Source organism: Arachis ipaensis, chromosome B05 (assembly GCF_000816755.2).
Source record: "Arachis ipaensis cultivar K30076 chromosome B05, Araip1.1, whole genome shotgun sequence".
Classification (NCBI taxonomy): Eukaryota; Viridiplantae; Streptophyta; class Magnoliopsida; order Fabales; family Fabaceae; genus Arachis; species Arachis ipaensis.
Genome location: NC_029789.2, coordinates 13,526,779 through 13,542,442, shown reverse-complemented (window position 1 = coordinate 13,542,442; position 15,664 = coordinate 13,526,779). Strand labels below are relative to the sequence as shown.

Here is a 15,664-nt window from a genome sequence, read left to right as displayed (position 1 = left end):
TAGAAGGATTTTTTGGATATATATAAAATTTTTGAGGATTGATCTAGATAATTATTCTGTCGAAAAATAAATTGAAAATTCATTTATCTGTTGAAATAAATTTTGAAGATATATCTATATATTAATTTTATTAAAAACTAAAATATTCACTTTAAAATATTTGAGAATTGATTTGAATAATTACTTGTAAAATAATTATGCTTCAGATACACAAAAAAATTAATTATCGATATCGATATAGAATAATACATATTACGCAAGATACAAAAAACAGTTGGCTGATTTAATACAGTTTGGGGAGAGATAAAAAATGAATGATGATTAATTTAACGGCCACGTTGTTTTGCATATAACTGTCAAAACTAATTGTATTTGAGTTAACGTATACCACACCATTTGCGTATAAAAAACTAATTGCTTACACGTAGTGATGAGCGGTTAATGCGCGACAAAGCTCCATCACCCTCCATCCAACATTCCACTAAAATGTCGCTGTCCTGCGACGCGCCACGCGACTTCAAAACGACATCGTCCCTGTTTCAATTCAAACGGTTTTCTATCGTTATTCTTTTCGTCAGGTTTCATTTCCCCTCTCTCCCTTCTATCATTCTGCGAGCAAAAAAGCCGTTTTCGATTCGGGTCGGGTCGCCAAGCATTCCTCTTTCCTTTTCACCTTCACTACCTGGTGAAGCTTGCGACCCACCTCACATAATTCGATTCGGATTTCTGCTTCTGCGATTGAGATGACGTATCGCGAGGACGAAGACGACGCTACTTACGTAAAGGAGGTGGATCCGAGCCCTACGTTCCGAATCCATGTCGATGATGACAATGGTGATTACGTCAAATTGAGCAGCAGCCCACAGGAAGAGGAGGAGAACCCTTCTCCTCCGTCAAGATTAGCTGGCGTCCCTGTGTGGTATCTAGTCAAATTGTCCGTCACTTGCACGTGCCTAGCGATCGCCGGTTTTTTCCTTTTCAAATGGCTTGGACCTCCTTTCATCGAAAAGGTTCCTTTTTTTCCCCTCCAATCATCACGCTTGGCGCCGTTTCTATCCTTGGGGGCTTTTTCCCCCTTTTTTCCGGTGTAAAAATTGTTCGCATTAGATATGTGTTTGTTATCTTTGATTCTGTTATTTCATTGTGTTGCTTTTATGGTTTCGTTATGCATGCTTGCATGGTATAATAATTATAAGGTAATAGCTACAAACCTCACATTAGGGGTGTGCATGGTCCGGTCCAGTCCGAAGATCCGGTCCAGTCCCGAACACTTTAGGGGCTAATTTGGTGTGATTTTATCGGGTCTAGGATCGGATAAGGGTCTCAAAAATAGACTCGATCATTATTTCGGGTCGGGTTCGGGCCATAACTCGGGTCACCCGAAATCGGCCCGGTAGTCCGGTCATCATACACAATTAATATTTTATGTTATTAGTGATGGATGATGGCTATTATTATGTAGAATTTAATTATTGTAAATCTTAATATTTTGTGTTATTAGTCATTATATATAAGACTATAAGTTAATGTTTTATGTTTAAAATGCATAAGACTTTAGACTAATGCATAATATTGTGTTATTTGTATTGATTTAAATATTTGGTGTTATTAGACAATATTGGTATTGATTATGGTTATGCTTTAATTTTAGAGAAGAGTTGGTTCTTGTTATATTTTTCTAAGTGAATTTTACCATGTCAAATAATGGTTGGAGTATTGGAAATTTGAATATTTTTACATGCTAACTTACAAAAAGGTATCAAGGTAATATAATGTTAACGGCCCGGTTTTCACCCAATTTTTATCCGGTATAATCGTGGTCCGAAAGTGTATAGGTTTCATCGGGTCTAGAGCCGGGTTCGAGTCTAATAAATAGACCCAGTATATATTTCGGATCGGGTCTGGGTCACATCAAACTCGGTTTCACCCGGCCCATGCACACCCCTACCTCACATGATGATGGCTTGCTTGCTTTCATTCATTCATTTTGTATTGAAATCATATCGGGTTGCTCTGGGTCATCAGAACCTTGGCAATTTCAATTGTTCACCTCAATTTCTTTTGTTAAAAGAATCAACCGATTGAAATTATGACACTGTTCACTCTCAATGCTGCCAAGTGCCAACTCTTGTATTTTATTATCAACATACAACATGGAATTATAGTGCATTGATAAATTATAATGTTGAATTGATTATCTCATTGACGAAATGACTGTATTTTCCAGGTGATTATTCCCCTAATAAGCTGGGAGGAAGAGACATTCAGTCCTCCAGTGTTAGCTGCTCTGATGTTTGCTTCTGTAGCACTATTCCCTGTTTTCTTTTTGCCATCTTCACCTACCATGTGGATGACTGGAATGTCGTTTGGTTATGTTGTTGGGTATATGATAATAGTATCTGGAGTAGCTATAGGAGTATCACTCCCCTTTTTCATTGGTTCATTCTTCCATCGTAGAATTGAAGTATGTGCCTTGTCCTTCAGTCAAAGTTGGATTCTATGTACCTGTGTTTGCTTTACCTGTGCTAATTGGGGTTAAGTGTTTTCTGATTCTTTGCAGGAGTGGTTAGAAAAGTATCCAAAGAGAGCTGCTGTTCTAAAAGCTGCTGGTGGAGGAAATTGGTTTCACCAGTTTAAGGCAGTGGCTTTAATAAGGATTTCTCCATTCCCATACATACTTTACAACTATTGTGCTGTGGCAACAGAGGTTCAATACTGGCCTTACTTGCTTGGATCCTTGGTGGGAATGCAATTCGATATAATTACTTCAATCTATACGTAGGGTCTCCATCTCTCCCTCACTTTCTCTTCCATACTGTGAATACTGCAATTGGTTTGGCTAGCTCTGGTTCCATCGTGTTAAATTGTTGGACATTTTCTTAGTAGTATTATGCTCCACTTGTCTCTTTGTAGCCCTTTCTGAAACCTTACATTTTCATTGTCATCTCTTTTATTTGTTTCATTTATCTGCAGCAAAAACATTTTTATGATAGGGCACAGTGGCATTTAGTCAAAAATGATTTGGTGGTTTTATTAGCCAATAGTTATGACCCTTACGTAATCCTCTTTCAGTTCTCCCCTCATTTTGACATGTTCATATGTTGTTAGCCATTCCAAATAAAAGGAATAATGCTGTCTAACTCTTTGTATGGATGGATGTCTGTCTCTGTAGGGGAATTTTGATAAGGGCATTTGCTTCTGTGCATAAAGAGAACACTCTATCATCTGCTGCGCCCCACGTTTCAGTAACTTTGGTTGGCTTCGGCATGATTGTGGGTACAGTGATCTTTTTCACGGTCTATGCAAAGAGGCAGCTCAGGGAGCTCCAGAAAGAAGACCAGCGGCTTTTGGGGTAATCAACTAACTTCAACTCAAATCTGATAGCGTCACTACTAACATTGCAGAATTTGGGTGAGGCTTGAACATCATCATCTATGGAAATTGGAGGGCCAAATATAGGAATTTTCTATCGCAGGTAGGGGGGAGGGGTGACCAAGGAGGAGCTAGCTATAACACAAACCAATTGGCATCTCTTCCTTTTTCCATTTTGTTTATAAAAATGAAATTTTGTTTCTGGGTTGCTTCATGCTTGCAGCTCAATTGTCATTGTTTATGAATGAAATTTCCACTTAGGGAGTTCTTTTATGAATTCGCAATTGCTTATGCTTAAAGCTTCGTTTTGCCGCATGAACCTTTACATTTAGTAAAGTACAAGAACCGAGATGTAAAAATGACAAGAAGTGACCATAGTGAGTGTAGAATCACTGACATGAACATTTTATTTTAACGTTTGAAAACTATAATTTAATTGATTGCTATAAATTTGGTGTCCAAAAAACGAATACTAATTCTAATATACGAATAACATTTTTCATACCGTTCTGGTATTCAATTTATCTTATTTAACTGAGATATTTATACTCGATTTTTTATATTTTCTTTAGAGGAAAAAAAAAAGACCATTTTGAGTAGTGGTTAGTAGAAAAAAGCAAGAGATAAAATGAGGGACCTGGGTCCACAAGTGAAACAAGCCAGCCAACCATGCTTCTTTCTTATTCTTATTAGATAGATAGAAAAAGCACCAAATAAATGCATTTGGAAAATATGGCAGAAACCGTGGCAAAAGGAAACCTATAGGAGACATTCACTTTTTTTTTTTTTTGGATTACATGGAAACATACCCTTATTATATTGCATATTGTATGTGTCAATTCGTCATTTTGTTGTGTTTATGTTTTAACAGTGGATCAAACCCCACTCTCTTTTATTTAAGACAGACAGAGAATTCTCGAATTTAAAGTGAAAAGACAATGGATCCACAAGCTTTTCACTGCTTAGTCAAATGCTAAAAGAAAAGGTTCAACAAAAGGAAGTAACGTTAAAGAAAGGGACGACTCGGAAAATAATCGCAGGTTTATAAAATTATAAATAAAATAAAAACCGTTGAAAATGAAAAGAACCAAATTAGAGAAGGACCAATTTTCTTCCATGTATTTAATACATAAAATAAATTGGAGGGCTAAAATCACCTAATACAACGGGCAAGACAGCGAAGTATATGCCGCGTGTCAAAGACTCGTTGTGGTCGCATCACAATTCTTGTATTGCTCGCTGTTAGAATATTCTCTTAACACCAATTATTTAGTTGTAAGTTGTTATTACTTCAACAAATATTAAATAAACAAAGTATACATCTTAGGTCTTTAAAGTAGTAGGAAGGAAATCGAATTAAATTAGTCTAATAGTCAGTTTATTAATTTACTTAAATAAATATTAAATATTTAAATTTAATTTTATATATATAGTAATTTATTTGTCAACAATAAATTTTTAAATAAAACTCATGATTTTAGTTTTTCATGGTCTTGCAACATAAGCACAGTAAAAAAGACGTAATAACATTAGTTTAAAAAAAGCGTAGTACCGCATTATTCTATTTATAGATATCAATTCTGATGTTTGTCTCTAAATGTGATACCTGACTCACTCCAAGCGTTTTTTTTTTTCAATTAACGAAACCCAATAATTCAATACATTAATAAGTAATAATGTAGAAGTAAATGCTAGTACTATGATGTGACTACATTTTCCATTATTGGTACCGTAGTTGATTAATACTAACTACTTTGTAATAAAAGCTGGTAATTACGACGAATTCCAACTAATAAAGGTATCCCTAATAAAACGGATACATAACATGTCTTGGAATAAAAGCAAAGCAAAAGCCTTCACCAAGAAACGCTACTACAGACAAAACAGCTCACTGCCTCTATCATCAATCCACCATCTTCTTCTTGTTTAAGTTGAATGTTCAAACTTCAAAGCATATTCAATATATCTATATCTATCTATCTATCTGTTGCATAGGAGTAGTGGCAGTAGTATAATTGAGATAGTGATTAAGGTGGTGGTGGTGGCTTGGTTGGTGGGGAAGAATAAATGCCTGGGTAAGAGAAACTGGTCCCTACTTAAAACAACACAGGAACAGGACAACTTAGTGGTGCTGGTGCTAGTAACTGAGAAGTGAGAACTCAAGCTCAAACACACATATAGGACAGTACACATAATAATAGTTGAGGTTTCCACTTTCCATTGAAGAAAGGGCATCATTTGCATATGAATAAGGGTAAGTGAGTGAGTTAGTGTGTGCCACTCTAATGCACGTGGTTGAGTCTTCACTCTGCAGTTGGTGGCAACAACAAGGTTCTCAATTTATATTTCACAACACAATCCAACACTATTTATTACTACTAAAAGAAACAAGAGAAGAGAAGAGAAGAGTGAAGAGTGAAGACCCCTTATTTATTAATTCCCTCTCACCTGCTTCCCTTTCCAGCAAAGCTACAGCCACCATTTCCACCATCCTCCATTTACTCTCCCACTCCTCCTTGCCTTTCATTCCCTCTCTCTCCACTTCAAGCTCACATTTTTATCCCACCATTTCCACCCCACAAACATCAAATCATACAAATCGAACAAGGGATTAAAAGGGTTACTTTATTAGTCCACAGAACTTTCCAAGTAATCATTTTTATTTTCTTCTTTTTTTCTCTTTCTTCTCCAAGCTCGGCCCCCTTTATTGAGGATGCTCCCGGTTGGTGATGATGATGCTGATGTTCATGTTCTTCGTTTCTCATTGGTTCAACAGTTGCAAAGACTCAAACTTTGCAGCTGAGAGGAAACAACAACCACAATCTCCACCGCAATTTGGTTCCAACAGTGATAATAATGCCTAACGGGTAATCACATTCCCACCGACGACGCCTCTGTTTCGAGAGCATGAGAAAACACCGCCAAATTAACCTCTTTCATGCTCTGTTATGCTCCATTCTCCTCTTGGTTTCTTGTGTGACGGTATCACCAGCCACTGAGAGAGAGATTCTGCAACAATTTAAGGGCAACATCACAGAGGACCCTTTCAACAGCTTGAGTTCATGGGTTTCCAGTGGAAACCCCTGCCAAGATTACAGAGGTGTTTTCTGCAACGATGAAGGTTCTGTGGAAAGGATCATTCTTTGGAACACTAGCTTGGCTGGGGTGTTGTCTCCAGCATTGTCTGGTTTGAAGAGGTTGAGGACATTGACATTGTTTGGGAACCGGTTCAAGGGTAACATCCCAGATGATTATGCTGATCTTCACACATTGTGGAAGATCAATTTGAGCTCCAATGCGTTATCTGGTTCAATCCCAGAGTTCATTGGTGATTTGCCAAACATTCGGTTTCTAGATTTGTCCAAGAATGGCTTCACTGGGGAGATACCTTCAGCCTTGTTCAGGTACTGTTACAAAACCAGGTTTGTGTCTCTTTCTCATAACAACCTTGCTGGTCCAATTCCTGTGTCATTGGAGAATTGCTCCAACCTTGAAGGATTTGATCTTTCTTACAATAATCTGACCGGTGCTGTCCCTTCGCGGCTTTGTGATATTCCGAGCTTGTCATATGTGTCACTGAGAAGCAATGCCTTATCAGGGAGTGTGAAAGGTCTCATATCACCTTGCCGGAGCTTGAAACATTTGGATTTCGGTAGTAATATGTTCACAGATTTGGCTCCATTCAGCATCCTTGAAATGCAAAATCTTACTTATTTCAATATATCCTATAATAGGTTCGGAGGAAATATTTCTGAGATCACAACCTGTAGTGAGAGATTAGAATTCTTTGATGGTTCCGGGAATGATTTGGATGGAGAATTTCCCTCCAGCATAATTAGATGCAAGAACCTAAAGCTCTTGGCCTTGGAGTTGAATAGACTGAAAGGGAGTATCCCAGTTGATATTCAGGAATTGCAAAAACTACTAGTTATCAGATTGGGTAATAACTCAATAAGTGGAATGATTCCTTAACTTTCTCAAACTGACATATACATTAAACTTGATCTTATGGATTACATCTGAGTTCATTCTTTCATGTTGCTGCAGGGACCTTTCTGGTAATAGCTTAGAAGGTGAGATTCCTCAGACCCTATACAACATGACATACTTGGAATCCCTCGACTTACATCAGAACCGGCTCAATGGAAGCATACCACCAAGCCTAGGAAACCTGTCAAGGTTGCAATACCTAGATCTGTCACATAATTCACTATCTAGTTTAATCCCATCTACTCTTGGAAATTTAGGAAACATGACTCATTTTGATCTTTCATTCAACAATCTATCCGGTCTCATTCCTCAAATTGAAACCATACAGCGTTTTGGTCCATCTGCTTTTTCCAATAATCCTTTTCTCTGTGGTGCTCCTTTGGACACCTCTTGCTCGGCGAAGGGAACTCCGTCACCTTCAGCACCTGGGAAGACTAAAGTTCTAAGCATCTCAGCAATTGTTGCGATTGTTGCTGCAGCTCTGATCCTTGCAGGGGTTTGTTTGGTAACCATCATGAATATTAGGGCTCGTCGTCGAAAAAAAGACAGTGATGAGATCATGGTTGTTGAGAGCACACCCCTTGGATCATCAACAGAATCAAATGTTATAATTGGAAAGCTGGTTCTGTTTAGCAAAAGTTTACCATCAAAATATGAAGATTGGGAGGCAGGTACAAAAGCATTGCTTGACAAAGAGTCTATAATAGGTGGCGGATCAATTGGAACAGTGTACAGAACTGATTTTGAAGGCGGCATCTCAATTGCAGTGAAGAAGCTTGAGACTTTGGGAAGGATCCGAAACCAGGAAGAATTCGAACACGAGATTGGACGACTAGGCAACCTCCAACACCCAAATTTGGTTTCTTTACAAGGTTACTATTGGTCCTCTTCAATGCAATTGATACTATCAGAGTTTGTCCCTAATGGGAATCTCTACGATAATCTACATGGGATTGGATATCCAGGAACAAGCACTAGCAGTAGCAACAGGGAGTTATATTGGTCTAGAAGGTTCCAAATTGCACTTGGTACTGCAAGAGCACTAGCCTATCTTCACCACGACTGCAGACCTCCAATTCTTCATCTCAACATTAAATCCTCTAACATACTCTTAGATCACAAGTATGAGGCTAAGTTGTCTGATTATGGTTTAGGAAAGTTGCTCCCCATTTTGGACAATTACGGTCTGACCAAGTTCCACAATGTAGTCGGCTATGTCGCACCAGAGTTGGCTCAAAGCCTAAGGCAGAGTGAGAAGTGTGATGTGTACAGTTTTGGGGTCATTCTTTTGGAGCTGGTTACAGGTAGGAAGCCAGTAGAAAGTCCAACAACAAGTGAGGTGGTCATCTTATGTGAATATGTAAGAAGTTTGTTAGAGGTTGGTTCAGCTTCAAATTGCTTTGACAGAAACTTATTGGGATTTGCTGAGAATGAGTTAATTCAGGTTATGAAGTTGGGACTAATTTGTACCTCGGAGGATCCATTAAGGAGACCAAGCATGGCTGAGGTTGTCCAGGTCCTTGAGTCCATTAGAAATGGATTGGGAGCACACTAAGCTACTTGCTAATTGGTTGTGTTATAGAAGCAGCAAGACAAAAATTCTTTTTCATTCATTTTTATATTGTCATTTTTTTTTCTCTTCATAGAATTGGGTACATTTTGCAATAAAAGGCATTTGTTTCATTCCATTGTCTTTGAAAATGAAAATGCTTGGAATTACTGATCATCTTAGCATGGTTCGGTTTCTAATATTTTACCATTTCTTCTTTGCAATCTTTGTTTTGTTGTGTATCCTTCGCTTTTCATGGTTGTAAATTTTGGACACACCACACCACCTGCATCAATTCAGGCCAAATCATGTTTTTGGATTTGGAATTATGCACCTTGATCACGTTGCCCCATGCTTAATTCATAAACATATTCCCAATTTCCCATTCCAATACAGCTAATGATGATGCTTATCACTCTCCGGATTGTTCTCAACACAAACGTCCCTTTCTTGTAGGGAGAACCCATGTGTAGTGCCACAAGCTCAGTTTTTGTATGATACTGCAATGACTGGAGTCTCCTCAATCATCACGGAATTACCAATAACACCACCTCGAATTATGTTGTCCAGGGAAGTTGCCATCAACATTACTTATCCATCCTTAGGAACTTTCCTGAGATGTCATCCAAAATGCTCATCAAACTTTCACCAGTCTTTGGTCAATTATTACAACAAATATTAAATATTACTAATACAATATGACCTTCTTGCTGCAATATACAAAGCTTGAAGGCAAAGGGTATCTAATTCTCTTATATAAAATATTATGAAATAAATGAAAAACCTAAGGGCAATGGAGCAAGAAGAAAAAGAAACAGCTATCATCATGCCCATAAACAAAGTTGGGTCTTGCAAGTTTACCTTATTATGCATTCTTGTGTTATTATTACTCCTTTTGTTCTCTTGATGGAGACGCTTCTTCACATTCAGAATCAGATTATCAATTTTTGCATTGTTGCGGACGCAAATAATACCATGCAAGAGGCTCCAATTATACACTTAACAGAAGTCCTAATGCATAGGCTTTAAAACTGAGGTTTAAAAAAGAACTCCATCTTATAACTTCTCCTTGATGATTGATTATTCCTTCTAGGATGATGCCGGAAAGAATAAAGAATCAGTAAACCAAAACAACAATATATGCAGAACTAATTAATGCCATATCAACTCTCTGATTTTGTGGCTGCAGAGATTCGCCGAATCCGTTCCATGACTACAGAAACATCTTTTTCAGACAATGTAGTGAAACAAAAACGAAACCATCCTGGTTCAATACAGTGACAAGATGATCCTGGAGTAACATTGATCTTAGCCACATTCAACAATCTGTCCCAGAGCTCAAGCTCTCCCTTTTCGCCATAAGACCGGAGTAATTTACTCATGTTGGCCCAACAGTAAAAACCACCGCTGCTGCTAGTGCACTCGATTCCTAACTGCTTCAATTCTGCCACAAATGTGTTATACATTCTTCGAAGCCTCAGTCTGTTGATCTCAATGAATTTCTGTACAAATCTAGTATCTGAAAGAATGGAGATAAGCAATTGCTGAGTGGGAGCAGAAAGAGCTGAGAACTTTGCCATTCTTCTAGCAGCAACTAGGACATTCTCATTGTAGGAGTAGAGGACACCAACCTTAAAATCTGGAACAGAGAGTTCATTTGATAAACTATATATTATATGAACTCTGTCGCGATCAAGTTCTTCGGCTTCCAGGATTTCCACCATGCTCACAAACTCTTTGCTTCCACAAGCAGACCCTGCAAATGTTTCATTGGAGACTATGTGGATATTCTTCTCTCTAGCAAAGTCCACAATATCAAGTAGTGTTTCCCGGTCCAATAATTTTCCAACAGGATTCGAAGGATTCGTTATGATGATTCCTCGAACTTTTTGTCCCCGTTTCTTTGCCTGGTTAAAGGCCCGGTCAAGAGCAGTTATACTTAGATTGAAGTTATCAGTGCTACGGCAGGGAACAGCTACTATCTCGATGTCACTTCGCCATTTTATATCCCCATCAAAGCTGCAAGAGGTGATCAAAGCATATTTCATGTTTTCTTGCATGAAAGAAGGTTTGAAAATTGAGGAGTTTGTTAGAGAGTTACCTAGGGCTGTGAGGTGTTGGAACAAGGAATGAATTTCCATGATCTGCTAAGCAGAAGCTAAGAATGTCAATGGCAGAGGTGGCACCAGCAGTTAGTACCATTTGTGAGGGACTGAAGAAAATTGACTTTTCCATAACTTGAGGCATGAAACCAGCCACAGCCTGCAGGATTATAGTGAAAAATTATCACCGTGCATGGCATGCATAAATTCCATCGAATTCCAAGTCACGCGCATCAAATTTCTCAGCATTACATTACAAGTTCAATTAAACAAAGCACATCACAATTAAAAAGTAGTTGAAACTGAAATTACCAGTTTGAGTTCCATGAATCCATCAAGGGGTTGGTAAGGTGCAATTCCTCTGCCTAAAATTGCAGTGGTTCCATTCTGGTGAATCCAATCGTGAACCAAGTCCTGAGACAGCTACATGAAGTCCCAAACAGAGAACAAAATCCACGAAACTCAGTTCTCATAACCTAACAAGATAACAACACAAGCAATTGTGAATGGAAAAACAGAGAAACACTCACTCACCGTGTTATGTGCCAAACCAAGCTGAATAACACCATGAGGATTATGAACCTCGTGGTAGGGATCCTCAGCGGCCTTGCGCAAACCAACGTAGTAAGGAGAGTCAGCGGAGATTCTGGCGACAGAGGTGGCGCGGCCTGACACGTAAGCGGGTCCGGCAGGGCTTCTGGGAGATAGAAGGATCCTGGAAAGAGAGCGGGGCAAGACTTGGACATGATGTGGATGAAGCTTGCCGGAACCGGGTGGTTCAGGGTCCGGGGAATGATGCGGTGGTGGTGGTGGTGGCGGCGGCGGAGGAGGAGGAGAACGGTGGTGGTGGCGGCGGTTCTTGAAGTAGAGCTGGAAGAAGTAGAAGAGGGCGCAGGGGATGACGGAACCCCAGAAGAGACCTCCTTTGCCTTGAACGACTCCTTGCAATGGCACTATCACTCTCATGGCTCATTGCACACACATCAACATAGGCATAGCCACGAATTTTGGATTATTGGAATCTCTTCCACTTCACTCTAACCTTCAATTCAATCATGTTCTCATCCCACTACTATTCTATTGCGTTCATGTGTTTTCTTTGATATACTAGAGGTTGCGGGGGAATCATTATCTCTAATCTCTGATTACTATGTGACACTAATCTCAATTGTCAACATTGTATTTGTATCCCATATCAAATTTACAATACTTTGCTTTTTAAATTTTTACTTCAAATACTAAAAGGAGTTATCCATCCAACCTTCATCCACCAGAATACCACATATCCTCCCTTTGATGTCATATCCAATCGTTCTTTTTTCTCTCCTACTTTTCTAACGAACCTTTTATTCCTTCCTTGTTACTTAGGTATATCTTTTAAGTAACATATCATTTCTTTTATTGAGAGAGCTTGAGTTAAATTATTTATTACTCCATATTGTTCTCCTCTTTCAACACTGGTCACTCGTCATCATATATACATCCCATATATATTAGCTAGTACACACTATACAACACACATCCACGTCAAAGTATGCACAACTCATGCACGATTCAATTATGTGTGTTTACCAATTGGATGGGACCATAAATTTAAAGAGTCTAAAAGTTTTTATCATATTATAATTAACAGCAATGAACAAATAAACGGACAATTGAAAACAAAAATAAAGTATCAGTGTATAACTATAAAAAAAATAGAGTATTTAGACCACACGATAACATTTGGTTCCTAATTTGAGGTGCTCTTGCACTCAGTAGTCATTGCAAAATTTATTCATGCATGTATATGTGGAAGCTAAGCAGATACAAAACATGAATGAGTGGATATAGAAACCTTGCGGTCATGCACAAATACATATTCTTAGATATTTGGTAATTGTGGTCTAGATTTGATTTTAGCGAAGAAAATAATATTGAGGTGAAAAAAGAAGACTCAATAAAATTGTCATATGAACAAATACAAAATCTAAAATTAAAAACGAACAACTGAATACTTGGGAGTACATATTGTTATCTACTATTTATAGCTATTAAAAAATTAACCTTACTAAAACTTAACTTAATATGGTAAATAAATTAACTATAGTTATTCAACCATAATCAGTTACAGCTTGTTTTTGTGAGACATTAGATAACAACTTAAGATTTAGAATAAGTTGTCGCTTAGAACCTTTATCGGTCAGATATGGTTATGATTTTATCGACTAAAAATATTTGGATATATGTGAGATTGTTTTATATTTAATTTATGCATGCTACTATTAGTTGAATAAATGGCAATACACACCAAGGGATAGTAAAAAAATGGATGTGGACGTTTGAAGTTGAGACTTGGACATAATGTGGATGAAGCTTGTCGGAACCCGGTGGTTCAGGGTCCGGGGAATGATGCGGTGGTGGTGGTGGCGGTGGCGGCGGAGGAGGATGAGAACGATGGTGGCGGCGGTTCTTGAAGTAGAGCTGGAAGAAGTAGAAGAGGGCACAGGGGATGACGGAACCCCAGAAGAGACCTCCTTTGCCTTGAACGACTCCTTGTAATGGCACTATCACTCTCATGGCTCATTGCACACACATCAACATAGGCATAGCCACGAATTTTGGATTATTGGAATCTCTTCCACCTCACTCTAACCTTCAATTTAATCATGTTCTCATCCCACTACTATTCTATTGCGTTCATGTGTTTTCTTTGATATATTAGAGGCTGCGGGGGATTCATTATTTCTAATCTTTGATTACTATGTGACACTAATCTCAATTGTCAACATTGTATTTGTATCCGATAGCAAATTTACAATATTTTGCTTTTTAAATTTTTACTTCAAATACTAAAAGGAGTTATCCATCAAACCTTCATCCACTAGAATACCACATATCCTTCCTTTAATGTCATATCTTATAAGTAACATATCATTTCTTTTATTAAGAGAGCTTGAGTTAAATTATTTATTACTCCATATTGTTCTCCTCTTTCAACACTGGTCACTCGTCATCATATATACATCACATATATACTAGCTAATACACACTATACAATACACATCCACGTCAAAGTATGCACAACTCATGCATGCACGATACAAGTTTGTGTGTTTACCAATTAGATGCGACCATAAATTTAAAGAGTCTAAAAGTTTTTATCATATTATAATTAACAGCAATGAACCAAATAAACGGACAATTGAAAACAAAAATAAAGTATAAGTGTATAACTATAAAAAATAGAGTATTTAGACGACACGGTAACATTTGGTTCCTAATTTGAGGTGCTCTTGCACTCAGTAGTCATTGCAAAATTTATTCATGCATGTATACGTGGAAGCTAAGCAGATACAAAACATGAATGAGTGGATATAGAAACCTTGTGGTCACACACAAATACATATTCTTAGATATTTGGTAATTCCGGTCTAGATTTGATTTTAGCGAAGAAAATAATATTGAGGTGGAAGAAGAAGACTCAATAGATTTGTCATATGAACAGATACAAAACCTAAAATTGAAAACGAACAACTGAGTACTTGGGAGTACATATTGTTATCTACTATTTATAGCTATTAGAAAATTAACCTTACTAAAACTTAACTTAATATGATAAATAAATTAACTATAGTTATTCAACCATAATCAGTTACAGCTTGCTTTTGTGAGTCATTAGATAGCAATTTAAGATTTATAATAAGTTGTCGCTTAGAACCTTTATGGGTCATATATGGTTATGATTTTATCGACTAAAAATATTTGCATATATGTGAGATTGTTTTATATTTAATTTATGCATACTACTATTAGTTGAATAAATGGCAATACACACCAAGGGATAGTAAAAAAATGGATGTGAACATTTGAGGTTGAGGCTTGGATGAGAAACTGGTTGCATATAGGGTTGATGCGGAAAAAAAAAAAAAAAAACATGCATGCATGCACCTTATTGCCAATTCAATGGATAGGGGTCCCAACTTGAATGTGTAAGTTTGTCTTAGCTTGAACAAATAACATACCAACGGCTATGATATGTTTGGATGTATTCAGGCATGCCCAAGGTCCAATTATTTTTCTTATGATGCTAGCTACGGATTACTAATTCATCTGTGCTATGTATAAAGACAAATTTGACACAGTTTCATGGACGTATATGGATCCCTAATTCCTAAAGTTCAAATTAGCTAATAATAAGGAGCGAGGAAATAAAATCTACATTTGAAAGTTGAAACTTTGAAATCTGGGCAAAGACATGATAAATAAAATAAATTTAGAAGAACTACGTTGCAAGCTTCTGTGGGTGTGACAGCTTGGCCTTGGAGCGTCAACCTTGGTCATTCGCCACTTGTAGTTACTGAATTATGTGGGTATACCTGCACTCTTGAAATTAAAAGATTATTTTAAGACACGAATTATATTTTTGAAATTTACCCTATCTTGTATCTATTTTTTTCGAACTTAAAATTATCTATACTTTTATCCCAAAAAAATAAAAAAAAAATTATCTATATACTTGTATATAAAAGGATTGAGGTGCTTCTATTTAATGATTTAATCTTTCACGCACGTGTATTTTGATATTAAAAAAAAATCCATCTTAACTAATTTTTTACTAATTGTTATTTTACACATTAATTAATGATAACATAAATAAAAAAATGAATTA

General features: G+C 37.3%; 3 protein-coding genes across 5 annotated transcripts; 2 read left to right on the top strand and 1 right to left on the bottom strand.

Annotated features, from left to right (window-relative positions):
* Positions 546-3,787, top strand: LOC107642998 (TVP38/TMEM64 family membrane protein slr0305). Its single transcript, XM_016346529.2, has 4 exons — positions 546-1,010; positions 2,228-2,464; positions 2,561-2,778; positions 3,173-3,787. The coding sequence occupies exons 1-4, from the start codon at positions 744-746 to the stop codon at positions 3,354-3,356; spliced, it is 906 nt and encodes a 301-aa protein (XP_016202015.1). The 5' UTR covers positions 546-743; the 3' UTR covers positions 3,357-3,787.
* Positions 5,069-9,078, top strand: LOC107642996 (probable LRR receptor-like serine/threonine-protein kinase At1g12460). Its single transcript, XM_016346525.2, is given in 2 exon segments — positions 5,069-7,340; positions 7,342-9,078. Coding segments are annotated over 2 exon segments (2,637 nt in total). The 5' UTR covers positions 5,069-6,279; the 3' UTR covers positions 8,918-9,078.
* LOC107642997 (probable aminotransferase ACS10) lies at positions 9,533-13,898 on the bottom strand. Of its 3 annotated transcripts, XM_021123088.1 has the most exons (5): positions 13,359-13,898; positions 11,548-11,762; positions 11,326-11,436; positions 11,013-11,173; positions 9,533-10,930 (listed from the first exon to the last, which is right to left on the bottom strand). In XM_021123088.1, exons 1-5 carry the CDS (start codon positions 13,570-13,572, stop codon positions 10,075-10,077), a joined length of 1,557 nt encoding a protein of 518 aa, XP_020978747.1. In that variant the 5' UTR covers positions 13,573-13,898; the 3' UTR covers positions 9,533-10,074. The 3 variants fall into 3 exon arrangements, with proteins under 3 accessions (XP_020978747.1, XP_020978748.1, XP_016202012.1); XM_021123089.1 differs by lacking the exon at positions 13,359-13,898 and having other exon boundaries at positions 11,326-11,427; positions 11,548-12,457; XM_016346526.2 differs by lacking the exon at positions 13,359-13,898 and having other exon boundaries at positions 11,548-12,455.